The sequence below is a fragment of the Sinohyriopsis cumingii genome, chromosome 2, assembly GCF_028554795.1.
Source record: "Sinohyriopsis cumingii isolate HCF-2022 chromosome 2, ASM2855479v2, whole genome shotgun sequence".
Classification (NCBI taxonomy): Eukaryota; Metazoa; Mollusca; class Bivalvia; order Unionida; family Unionidae; genus Sinohyriopsis; species Sinohyriopsis cumingii.
Genome location: NC_142962.1, coordinates 41,895,883 through 41,909,539, shown reverse-complemented (window position 1 = coordinate 41,909,539; position 13,657 = coordinate 41,895,883). Strand labels below are relative to the sequence as shown.

Here is a 13,657-nt window from a genome sequence, read left to right as displayed (position 1 = left end):
CATATGTTACCTGGAGTCAAAGAGTATATTCTTCGGTTTCCAGGGAATAATTGACACTTGATATTAACAACTTGGAAATGTGGGCATTGTTTCTTGCCTTAGAGGGGGATGTCAACCTCATAAGGCGTCATTGCATCGTTGTTGTGGCACCATTTACATGTTTGTTCTAAGTCAGGAGGAAAAAATTCTTTTGACATGGCTTGCGAGTATGACTTGGCCTAATGCCTTGACATATCCCTGTGTCAAATCAAACTCCTTGGATATGGCTTTTGAATACACCTTGACATATCCCTGTGTCAAATCAAACTCCTTTGATATGGCTTATGGATATGCCTTGGCCTAATGCCTTAACATATCCCTGTGTCATATCAAACTCCTTTGATAGGTCTTGGCCTAATGCCCTTAAAATATCCCTGTGTCTTATCAAATTCCTATGATATTGCTTATTAATACACCTTGACCTAATGCCCATGACATATCCCTGTGTTATATCAGACTCCTTTTCTCTGACTCAGTACAAAACATATATTGTTGTGAGCGTGTATCATTTATAACAATTTTCTAAACTTTTCTACAATATTATTAAGTTTTTTGTGGTGAGGGGGAATGTTTTTCACATATTAAAGTTTAACAGATATATAGAGTGTTTGAATGCTATGTCTTGTATTTCGTTTTTGCCCACTATAATAAAATGTACTAAGAGTTTGATCCTTCAACTATTATCAAGCATTTCCCACAGATAAATATCATTAAATATGGGACAAAATTGATAAACTACAAATAACTAAAGGTCAAATCAGATCTCTATGAAACTTCTTCAATGTTTGCAAACAGTTGTTTGCTATCACAGCTGGAGGAGGGGGGTGGCTTTTGAAAATGAAAATTTACCTGAAGCATTTCCCTAGGTCATATGTGGTACATGTAATTTTATTTAAGATCTTAAAACAAGTAGATATCAGATAATCTCTTCTCTTACTACACATGATATCAGATGTATGTCTCTTGTAAAAGGCGTCTCCACTAGAGAATGAAAATAATGAACACTGGTTGTTTGTTTTTTCTTCAACTGTGTCCACATTTTTTTTACATAGATTGATGAAAATCACCCTCAAAAGTTCAATTTATATTTTAAAATTCATTGCCAGCACAGAGCTGGCTGTTGTGGAAAGACGATGGGTAGGCCACTTTATTTGACTGTCCTCTTCATGATAACTTTTGCATGTTTATGTGGAATAAAATACTAAAAACAAAATATATGCTGTTAGTACATGAGGATTCATTGGCAAAAAATATGAATTTAAACATTATGTACATGCTGCAAATTTTACATAGTTACAATAAGTAACAGTGTTCTGTTTGCAGATTCATCCCACAAGATATGACCTTTGACCAGGAGCCAAAGAGTGAATGTAAAGAGATGCCTAATTCCAGTACTTACAGACCGTCTCAGTTTTTTACAACAGCGCTTGCACAGTCAAAGGTATGCCTTTTTATACCATCTCCTCGGTTGTGTGTAGTAATTTTCTTGTCTTTCCATCTGTCTGTCCTTTCATCCTTCCATCAGACACTTGCTATCCCAATCAGTCACACATAGTTTTAATGGAATTTCAAGTAACTTGGTAACTATTATGTTTGTCATTTGAAAATGTGTATATTTACATAGCACTTTGCTCCTACTGTTTTTGTTAGAGCTTTTATTGCGCTTTTTGCCCTGTTCATTATATGACAGGGCAACTAATCTTGCAGTGATTGCCATGACCTGAAGATGTGCATTACAGCAAATTACTTTGCAGGAATAATGTTTTCTTGAGTTAAAGACCATTTATCTTATAGCAGTGTATGACACAATCTCATCAGTGCCAATGATCCCACAGCTTTTAATAGTTTACCAGGAAAAAATGGTCAATATTATGTCAGTGACTCTAAATCACTTTGTTCCCACAATTTCTTTTAAAGTTACTGCACCTTTTGTCTTCTTGCATTTCTGATACCATTTCTTAACACAACTATTTTTGCATTTTTTGATGGATTGTCCCAAACCTTCTACTCTTCTGATCATGCACATATCTACAAATCACTTTGCTCTCGCAAATTTTATTGGGGTTATTAATGCAGCGTATGACACAACCTCTTTTGCACATACGTGTTCATCAGAAGAAGATAAGTGTGTTGAAAAAGCATTATACTCCTGCTATATTCGCAAGAGTTATGCACTTTTCTTTACTATAGATTCATATCCATCATGGGGTGGGTGTGGTATGTGGGAGGGGTAGGAGTGTATTTACATGATTAAATTGCTCACTATTCCTCTAGTATATTCCCAAGCTTACTTCATCAAATATTTGTTTTTGTCTTTTGGTTTTTTTGCTCTTTGTGTAAATAACGTTATTCCTTGAATCATGAAACATGGTGAGGGAATGCATCTTGACATATACTATACCCATCATCACAAAGGTTGGTCACAATGACCCATGTTTCCTACTTCAATGACTTTTGAAACATTTGTGTGTTTGAAGTTTTTTCTGAAGTTTTCTTCAAGCTAGAGTCATCATGGCATCTCTGTTAGTACCTCACCTTTGCAACAGAAGAAGTTCACTGTAAAGTACCTTTCACATTTTACTGGCTTTAGGTTTGTGGACATGACCAAAAAAGGTTTTGTGCACATACTGTTATATCTAGATTCATGCATCTCCACATTTAATGTTTCACTGACGATGGGTACATTTGTGCTTTAACCTTATCTCTCTGGTTTGTTCATGCTAGATGATCATATATATCTATGGTGGTATCACTTCCATATGAATAGAGAATCTCGTTGTCATCAACTTTTCACATTGTATTGTTGTACATTATGTTCTTTTATTTAGTTCATGACCAAATAGATTTTTGACATGTTGTATACATAATGTTATACCTAGCATCCTTGAAAGATATTGTCTTCACACTGGATAACATTTCTAGGTCACAGAAACATTTGAATGAGGCTTTTGGTGTACATTTTTGGTTACTAAATTACACACTTCTAGATATTAATTAATACTTGTCACATTTCTGTAATTATTAAGGTAAAAACATAAGTTGACACTGCTGTGTGTAATTGACTTGTGTTGTCCAATCCAGGTGGATTTGACTTGGGACGAGACAGATAGAGAGCGTGTCAGTCTGATGATGCAGAAGTTCAATGATATGAAAGAGCTAAAAGAGGATGACTTTCAGGCATACCTAGCCTCCAGTTCAGATGATGAAGAGCAGTGTAAGATGTTCTGTACACTTTATCTGTTTAGTTTCTATTAAGGATGAATAGTGTCAAGTGAACCATTTAGCATGATGATATATTTGGGGATAAAGGGAGACAACATTTATACTAGTGTCAGCTCATTCATTTTTGTCTGTACATTTTTGTCATTGCATGGTTAAAAATGACCATTTTAATGATAGTTAAATTTTGGTGTCGGACAAGGGTCCTGTTCTTATCACCAAAGAAATTTTACTCATTGGATGCTAGAATTCATAATAAAATGTACCAATCCGAGTAGCCGCGCTTGCACAGATACTTGCATTTAAATAAGAGCATTAACATTCCACAGCCAGCCATTTGGTCTCTAATCCTCTTTTGTGTTTCTGCAATATGTTAAGAAGGGAAATATAGATATCTAATTAGGTTTTTTTCATATAGCTACAGAGGTAAAATTTACAATGTGTGCAAATAAAAACTTGGCATACCCACAAGCAGAACTCTTGGTGGCTAGAATGCTTATTGATTTCAGTCATGCTAACCTGTGCTTAGTGTTTTAATGGAAATCTACTCTAGGTATTCTGTTCATTATTGGCTACAATTTCATTAGAGATTTTATGATTACATGACATTGTAGTACCTGCAGGATTCATCTATGCAAAATTAGAAATTGCTTTACAGAATCAATGTCATCAATCCATAAGGGTGACAAACGATAGGTGCTTGCCAAATTGAGTAGAATATAGTTCATGGGTCATTTTTATTGTGTGTTTTTTTCTACATTTTGGCAGTCCATGAGCCATTGAAGGTAGTTAGTACCACTCAGAGAACAAAATGACTTATGTTCCATTCTGTTTACTTCTTAATTATTTTTTTAAATTTTATTATGTTTCATTTTATTAATTTTGTAAAATGAAATCTTTGATAGCCCTTCCAGTTAGATAGCTTTTAGCCAGTTGTAACACCTTTGATTATTATTTTAAATTGCTGCTAATTAAATTAATGTTAGGATTCTAGCCTATATTCCCAAACAGAGATTTCTAATGACATCAGTAATTATCATTTTTTTATACTAAATATATCTATCTTATATACAGGAGACAAAGAGTAAAAACAAAAGCCAAGTAGAGATGATAACCAATAAATTTGGTAGTAGAGATGATAACCAATCAGTTTGGTAGTAGAGATGATAACCAATCAATTTGGTAGTAGAGATGATAACTAACCAATTTGGTAGTAGAGATGATAACCAATCAATTTGGTAGTAGAGATGATAACCAATAAATCTGGTAGTAGAGATGATAACCAATCAATTTGGTAGCCATCTGGAATGAATAATTGACAATGGCTCTTTCACTGATGGGAATATAGTAGCATTATTATGTTTCAGTCATTTTAGGCGTAAAGCAAATTGTGTAAATCTTACAAACATGATGAGGGTATTATAATAGCACTTAAATATTAAGATGGAAATTCCACTTTTCATACCTTTTACCTTTTCTCCGGTAAGATTATAGCAAACAAATATGCCTGAATTAGAGCTGGATGAATGACAGATTCATACTTGCTAGTAGGGTCCGTAGTGGGCCTTGAAAAGCCTTGAAAAATGAATTTGTCCCTCAAGGCCTTGAAAACACCTTAAAAATTCAAAATATTTTCTGGGTACCTTGAAAAGCCTTGATTTTCATACATGCTAGTAGGGTCCGTAGTGGGCCTTGAAAAGCCTTGAAAAATGAATTTGTCCCTCAAGGCCTTGAAAACACCTTAAAAATTCAAAATATTTTCTGGGTACCTTGAAAAGCCTTGATTTTCATACATGCTAGTAGGGTCCGTAGTGGGCCTTGAAAAGCCTTGAAAAATGAATTTGTCCCTCAAGGCCTTGAAAACACCTTAAAAATTCAAAATATTTTCTGGGTACCTTGAAAAGCCTTGATTTTCATACATGCTAGTAGGGTCCGTAGTGGGCCTTGAAAAGCCTTGAAAAATGAATTTGTCCCTCAAGGCCTTGAAAACACCTTAAAAATTCAAAATATTTTCTGGGTATCTTGAAAAGCCTTGATTTTCTTGAATTAATATTTTTCATTTTACAGATTTCAATAAAAAAGAAAACTATATAAAAAAATTTAAAAAATAATCCTGATCTCGCTACGTTTGTTCCAGATCGAAAATTTCCACAACATGCCACTGTGCATTTGTATGTTTTGAACTTCTGATTTTTCGAAGCCTGGATGTATTCACAGTTTAAATTTGGATCATTTGTACACTTCAAAATGTCTGGCTGCTGATTCCAACTTCAGTGGCTAGACGAAAAAAATATATAAATTTTGCATAGTGCGATCTTAAACAGCTTTGCAAAATGCAAATTATGTCAGAAAGATGTTGATTTGCATGCTATGGGGGAGAGTGCTTTACAATCTCATGCAGCTGGAAAAAACACCAAGCTCACATAATGGCTGCTGATATGGGAAAACAAGAAGCCATTAGCATGAACTCATTTTTGACAAAAGAGTTATGTCAGCTTTAAAATAGAAAACTGTATATCATCTTATTCATGAAAGTAGTTTGAACCATTTCTATTTTGGGACTGAATGAAAATAGACAATAATTGTAATGAACAAGATAAATTAAAAAAATATAGACACCAGCTAGGCTGAGAGAAATATTAGTAATATATCTAATATGAAATAGTTTAATATATCCATACGCAGTTTAACATAAGAAAAACACAAAATAAATGTCTTTGTTTTTTTTTTTATGGGGGTGGGTGGAGGTTTTAATAACGATGCCACTACACAAGCCCACATTCATTTTAATTTTTTTTTCTCATGAATTTAATATTCATAGGTGGGTTTCAGACAGGTTTATTGCAGGGTTTCATTTTAAAATTCTAAAACCGTTATCAGGATCTCATTGTCACAGTTGGAATTATTGAAAAAGTGTTCTGTCAAGTCTTACCCCCCAAAACAAAAAAAAACAATGTTAGCAAGAGCTATAATATTAAATTGAGCTTGTTTCAGAACAAACTACTAACTGTTGAGCCTGAAATTCAGAACTCACACTTAACATTTTCAGCCCCTTCTCCAATGGCCTTGTCTGGTTTTGTTTCAAACATTTAAGGCAGAAATAATGTGGTCTTTGCACACCATCAACTCGCATAATAGTTTTTCCTCAAATTCTGGAATCAATCAGACACTCCAGTAAATGTTTACTGTCAGTAAGATTGAAAAGCACTTTGGACTTTCAGACAGGAAAACAAACTATGTTGACCTCAAGATTGCAAAGCACTTTGGGTTTTCAGACAGAAAAACAAACTATGTTTACAGCAAGATTGCAAAGCACTTTGGACTTTCAGACAAGAAAACAAACTATGTTGACAGCAAAATTGCAAAGCGCTTTTGGTTTTCAGACAGGAAAACAAACTATGTTGGCAGCAAGATTGCAAAGCACTTTGGGCATTTAGACAGGAAAACAAACTATGTTGACAGCAAGATTGCAAAGCACTTTGGGCTTTCAGACAGGAAAACAAGCTGTGTTGACAGCAAGATTGCAAAGCACTTTGGGTTTTCAGACAGGAAAACAAGCTATGTTGACAGCAAGATTGCAAAGTCCTTTGGGCTTTCAGACAGGAAAACAAACTATGTTGCTGCCTTGGGTTAGAACCTTAGTTCACATCATTGTTGGAAGAAAAGGTGAGGCCAGATAATTTTGTCATCATTTTCGATGAAAGTATGAATAAATCACTTCAGAAGAAACAAATGGATATTGAGGCCAAGACATGATAACAACATGATTTTTTGCATCAAGGTTCCTTGGTCATTCTCTGCATCTGAAAGCATTCGATGATTCCACACAGAAGCTAAACATAAGGAACATTATGGATGGGCCTAATGTCAATTGGTCTTTTCATTAAAAAGTCAAACTTTCATTGGAAACCAACCACTGTATCCAGTTGTTAAATGCAGGAAGCTGTGGACTTCACAAAGTCTATGGGGCTTGTAAGGCTGCCATGGATGCTACAGACTGGAAACTGGATACAATTTTGAAAACATTTGACATATTGTTTTGTGATACTCCTGCAAGAAGAGATGATTTTGTTAACGTGACAGATACGTCAACCTTGCCTTTACAGGTTTGTAAACATAGATGGCTGGAAAATGTGAAAGTTACACAGAGAATTCTGGATTTGCTTGAACCTGTTAAAAGATATAATGTGATAATAGGATGTGTGTCTGATCCAAGCACAGAATCGTTTCAAATTGTACAGGAAGCCATCAAAGATATCTTTCTCCCAGCCAAGCTTGCATTTTTTATTTCACTATCAAAGCAGGTCTAACCTTTCTTAACAGAGTATCAAAAAGACCAATTAATGCTTCCCTTTGCTCATAAAGATTTGCATTCATACAGAGCACTTTTGATGGTGATACAAATACAATGATTAATGATGAATAACTTGAATGAGAAAAGAATTCAGATGAATACGTGTGTGTATAAGATCCAGATAGTTGAGAAATTAACATAATTTGCGTGAACCTAATAATGCAACAAATGAAAATACAAATAAATAACCTTACACACTACAAGTAAAAGGGTGAATGATTCACTAATTTCACATGACAAAAAAAATGAAGACTTTAATAGTAAAAATGAATTCACTCAGATAGTGAAAAATGAGGTATTTTACTCAAATTATAAAATGATGAAAACAAAGGGACAGATATACAAAATATCTTTTCAGTCCCAAAACACTGGGTATTACAAACCCCAAAATCAGCCCATGACTTAAAGATTACTTGTATGGAGTTACACAATCCATCACAAGCACACTTGGCTACCAGTCACTGGTCAATCAGACAGTCAGTATTCCAGGCAATCACCGACCACCATTCAATGCCTTTGTCAATCAATCAATCAGCACTCACCAATCGGTCAGTAATGCCCGATCACCTGCAATTTGATCAGCAACTCTGTTCACTCAGCTTTACGGCTGCTATTGTTCAGCTTTACAGCGGCTATGGTCAACTTCTTTGGTTAGCTCTACAGCTCTATGTCGACTCTGATCAGCTCTACAGCTGAATATGTGCAAGTCCTTAAAGTAGACCGCTCACTGACAAGACGTTCCGTAATGTGAAGATTTTAGTCTTATGGCGAGGCATTTATACACAGACGATGCAGCCATGCATTGTCTGTGCACTGGAAGTATTCATTTTTTCCATTGAAAGCACTTCGCATGTGTGACATAGGATGAACCAAACTCATTGTTTCAAAATATTGAACAATATACATAACTCACCCTCAGGTATCATTGTGCGCAAAAAGTGAAACCCAAGTACATGTATTTAATAAATAAAAGGATTTATACAATTCCGTGACACATGCTGTACATTAGACATGTGTATATATATATACAGTATACATGTATATTAGCCAATGCGTGGTTCTCTGAATAAAGTAAAATATTTTATATGTAATCTCTGTTTTTGCTACATGTGTATTTTCATTTTATATGTATTGATTTAAGATGGTAACTGTGCCAATGAAGCACACATTTTTGTTCTTGCATTTATTACCTAAACCACCACCCACATGCCACAAATATTTTTGGGTACATGCATCATTTTCTTCAGCTAACTGACCTGGTTGCTTATAACATGGGATCTATGGCTCCCAGCTACCGTGTTATTTATAGCAGGGTCACTGTGTGTGTGTGTGTATATATATATATATATATATATATATATATATATATATACTAATTTCACTTGACCTTTCACATAATAAAATGCCCAGGATATGTGTAATTTTAAATTGAAAATTCCATTAAATTGTAAACAAGGTTGCTTCTAGAACATTCTAAATTCTAAATATGATTAGGCCATGAACTCAAATCAAAGTAAATATCTTTTAAAAAAATGACAAAAGTCAGGTATGTCAAAACTCTGCTCTAAATCACTGATACTAGATAATGGACAGTGAAATTTCTTGCTGTTTGAGAGTCTTGTACTATGCTTGGTCAGTACATAGAGCTAGATAGCAGAAAAAAGTATTTTTGTTGTTTGATGCTAGATAGCTTACAATATGATTTTTGTTGTTTGGCAGTCCTGTGCTGATAGTTGGTCTATTCATAATACTAGATGTTGGCAAGGTTAATTTTTGTCTGGCATCCTTTGATAATATTGCCACTTTAAATGCCATAAATTTCCTATCCTCATTTTCTTCTGTTGTGGTCACTCCACTTTGCATGAATATATTAGCTTAATCTTGAATCTCAAACCAGAGAGTAAAATATGGGACATGAATGCAAGTTTAGTTGTATTTATTAATGTCATTGTGGTAGTATAAGTATAAATGACAGACCTTGTAACCATTGGCACTACTATATTTTCTGTGACAATTAAGACCTATTTCAGCTGTTGTATCTTCCAAGGCTGTTAATTTAGACCTACTCCATGTTATTTGTTCCATGGCTGTTAATGGATACCTACTCCATATGCTATTTGTTCAATGGCTGTTAATGGATACCTACTCCATATGCTATTTTTTCATTTGCTATTAATGGATACCTATTCTAAATGCTATTTGTTCAATGGCTATTAATGGATATCTACTCCATATGCTATTTGTTCCATGGCTGTTAATGGATACCTACTCCATATGCTATTTGTTCAATGCCTGTTAATGGATACCTACTCCATATGCTATTTGTTCAATGGCTATTAATGGATACCTACTCCATATGCTATTCGTCGCATGGTTATTAATGGATACCTATTCCGTCAGCTATATCTTCCATCGTCATTAATGGAGACTTGTTTCATCTGCTATATCTTCCATGGATATTAATGGAGACCTGCTCCATATCTTATTTGTTCCATGGCTTTTAATGGATAAAAATTCCATATGTTATTTGTTCCATGGCTGTTAATGGACACCTACTCCATATGTTATTTGTTCCATGGCTGTTAATGGAAACCTACTCCATATACTATTTGTTCAGTGGCTATTAATGGGTACCTACTCCGTCAGCTATATCTTCCATCGTCATGGATGGAGAGTGACCTATTCCATCTGCTGTATCTTCCGTGGCTATTAATGGACACTTATTCCATCTGCTCTTTCTTCTGTGGCTATTAATGGAGACCTACTACTTGTCTTATATCTTTCATGGCCATTCATACAAACATACTCCAACTGTTATATTTTCCATAGTTCCATGGCTATTTCTGCATTGTTGACCTTGGTCAAAGCCTCTAAACAACAGCATCATAAAGTAGTTCTTGATATTACAAAGACTGTCACATGATGGATGTATTATATATATATATATATATATATATATATATATATATATATATATATATATATATATATATATATATATACATATATATATATATATATATATATAAATGCAATAAACTGGCAACGAACAGTGCAAAACTAATGTCTAGCTAGCCTGAGCGCTTTTGACTCTTTTTCAAAGACAAATACAAAACATAGACAAGACAAACAAATAAAACAAAAAAACAGTTATGTTTGCGAAACTTTACATGGCTGTTTCTACAGGAGTTCAACTTTTTAACTTTATTATGTTTCAACTAGTTTATTTCAGCTTGTAGCTGATACTGGAAAATATTTGTATTGACCTATAAATTGATGAACCATAACGATATCTGTTATTTTATGTAAATTTATGTAAGTGCAAATTATATCCCGGATATTTCATTATTATAGTAGTCATAGGCTATTAAGCAAATTTAGAGAATTACCAATTGCAATAAGTGTTATATCGCTGAAAGTGTAGCCAGGGGAGGAGAAATGTTCTGCAACTGGGCTTCTGTACAGCTTCTTTGTCATCCAATCAGATCTATAAAGGTTGATCCTTTTGTGTAGCTTTTCAGTTTCTCTGACATAGTGAAGGCTACACTTCTCCTCCCCTGGCCACACTTTCATTGATATAACACTTATTGCAGTTGCTCACAACCCCAACTGGAATCCCCAAAACTAGGAAAGAAAAGGAATCTTACTGGATATGCCACCTTAGAACATTGAAACCATGCGATTTAAAACAAGAAGACTAGAAAAAGATAACCATAAACAAATAAAATTATCTTTTGCAGCTGACACAATTTTCGCTGCCCCATGGAGACACCATTGAGGGGAGGGGGGCCAAACCCTCCTTTTAAACTTTCAGCTTCTTTTCTGGAATACCAATATAATGTCTGCTGCTTTAAATATTGGAACAGCAAACTTGTGGAGCAACATGCTTTAAGGGAAAATATACGGAGTTTTTATGCAAGCTAAATTTTCCATGATAAACTAATGAATTTAAGTCTCAATATTTAGAAACCAGATCATTGATGAGTAACTGTCTATAAAAATTTGACAGTGAGGAAGATGAAAATGTTGATGACTTATAATAAAGGTACACCAATATCAATGCATATTTGGCATCAAAGCTATCAGATGCTGAGGGTATTGTACTGAAATGTAATACTGAGACTTAAGCATTGCCAAAAATAGGTGCTAGATTGTGCTTCACTAAGGGGCAAACTTAGGTCCGTTTTTTAGGTCTAGACTCTAGGACTACAAAAATTATTGTCTGAATCATTGCAGCTGACTACAAACAACTTCTAGTGGAAGATGATGAAGAGAGTGAAGGGGAGGAGGGGGAGGAGAAGATGATCCAGAAATATAAATCCCTGGTACAAGAAATACAGGAAAGAGAGGAGAAAAAGGCATCCAAACATGGTGATGCAGAGCTGGAGATCACATGGGAACCAGGTATAGACTGTGTTATGCTTTAAGTTTTTTTGTGGGGTTGTTTTTGTTTTTCACTAGCCTGCACAAACATTAACAGAAGTTTCTGCAAATATGCAGCTTTGTGTTTAGGTCATTTTCAAGGACACTGTTGCAGATACATTCATCAAACTTGTTTATTTATTCAGTCAGAGGTGTATTGCACTACCATGCCAAACGTAAGCAACCATGACATACATGTTATGCTCCGGTGATCATGTACAGTTGTAGCAAACCTGCTCAAAGACCTGGTGAACATATGAGATGGCCAGTCATCCATCCTGCATCATCCATTAGCAGTCATTCTAGAGGTTTATTTCTGATTACATTTTTTAAAATTAGATTTGATATGTAATCTTGTTACAGATGAGTTTGATTATGGCAGATATCCTTATATATTAACGAGTTGATGCGAATTTGATTGACAGAGGTCAAGGACATTCTAGAGGCCATATTTCTAATCTGATTTGGATCAGACTTGCTATGTAACCTTATATTATCAAGATCTCACATGAATTCAGTTATGAGCGACATCCACATATACTAATGGGTTGACAATGCATTTGATTGGTTGAGTTTTTGAACAGTCTAAGGCTATATTTATGGTCAGGTTTTTATTAGACATGGTATGTAAGCATTTATCAAGAACTATTTTATGATGCTGTTCTTCAGAAGCTTTGACCAAGGTCAGCAGTGCAGAAATAGCCATTGAACTATGGAAGATAAAACAGATCCAACAGATGGAGTAAGTCTCCATTAAAAGCCAGGGAAGATAGAGCAGATAGAATATATATTATATTAAGGATGGACATGTAGGGAAATTTTGCTGTTTACCCAGTAGGGAACTACTCAATCAGATTAGTTTTTTCCAGGTAGTGCAAAACCTGTGCCTGGTACCTGTCCTTTCCTAATATATTTTATATGGGATGGATAGGTAGGGACATTTTGCCAGGTTCTGATACCCAACGGGGAACTACCTGGCCAGATCAGTTTGTATCAGGTAGTGCAAAACCAAGGTGCCTGATATCTGTCCATCCCATCTATATATATATATATTGTCTTGGAAAGAAGATAATTGGTGCCAATAGTAAATAACTATATGCTCCAAACTTTTCTTTGCCTATTATAATTTTGATACCTGTATCAATTTACCTTCATAAGCTGACATGCCAACCACTCACTTTTTAGACAGTCTTGAATAATGTTGCTTGTGTAGAAAGGAGAAAAGATATTTCCATGCATTAGGATAATACACAAATTTAAAAAATGGATTGTTATTTTTCTTCTTTTCTCCATAATAAGATAACAGTTTATTTCACATATTTTCTTGCTTAAGGATATTGGCAGTTATATACAAAGCCTATGTTATCTTCCACATTGATTAGGATGCCTAGCACTATGTTATTTTCCACATTGCCTAGGATGCCTAGCACTATGTTATTTTCCACATTGCCTAGGATGCCTAGCACTATGTTATTTTCCACATTGCCTAGGATGCCTTTGGGACGTCCACAGAAGGGATTTACCTGCACACACGATCAGACGGCAGACTGTTCAACCTGGCACAACTGAAGGCAAAGAGCAAAGTGCGTGAAGTAACCATCAGGGACATGCTCTTCGCAGACA

General features: G+C 34.9%; 1 protein-coding gene across 2 annotated transcripts in view; it reads left to right on the top strand.

Annotated features, from left to right (window-relative positions):
- LOC149804716 (ESF1 homolog) overlaps window positions 1-13,657 on the top strand; it is a 70,022-nt gene that overhangs the window by 29,206 nt on the left and 27,159 nt on the right. For both annotated transcript variants that reach the window (XM_089943398.1, XM_089943406.1), the window contains exons 7-9: window positions 1,363-1,480; window positions 3,121-3,253; window positions 11,849-12,016. In XM_089943398.1, coding sequence (XP_089799524.1) covers window positions 1,363-1,480; window positions 3,121-3,253; window positions 11,849-12,016 — 419 coding nt within the window. The remainder of the gene's footprint in view (window positions 1-1,362; window positions 1,481-3,120; window positions 3,254-11,848; window positions 12,017-13,657) is intronic.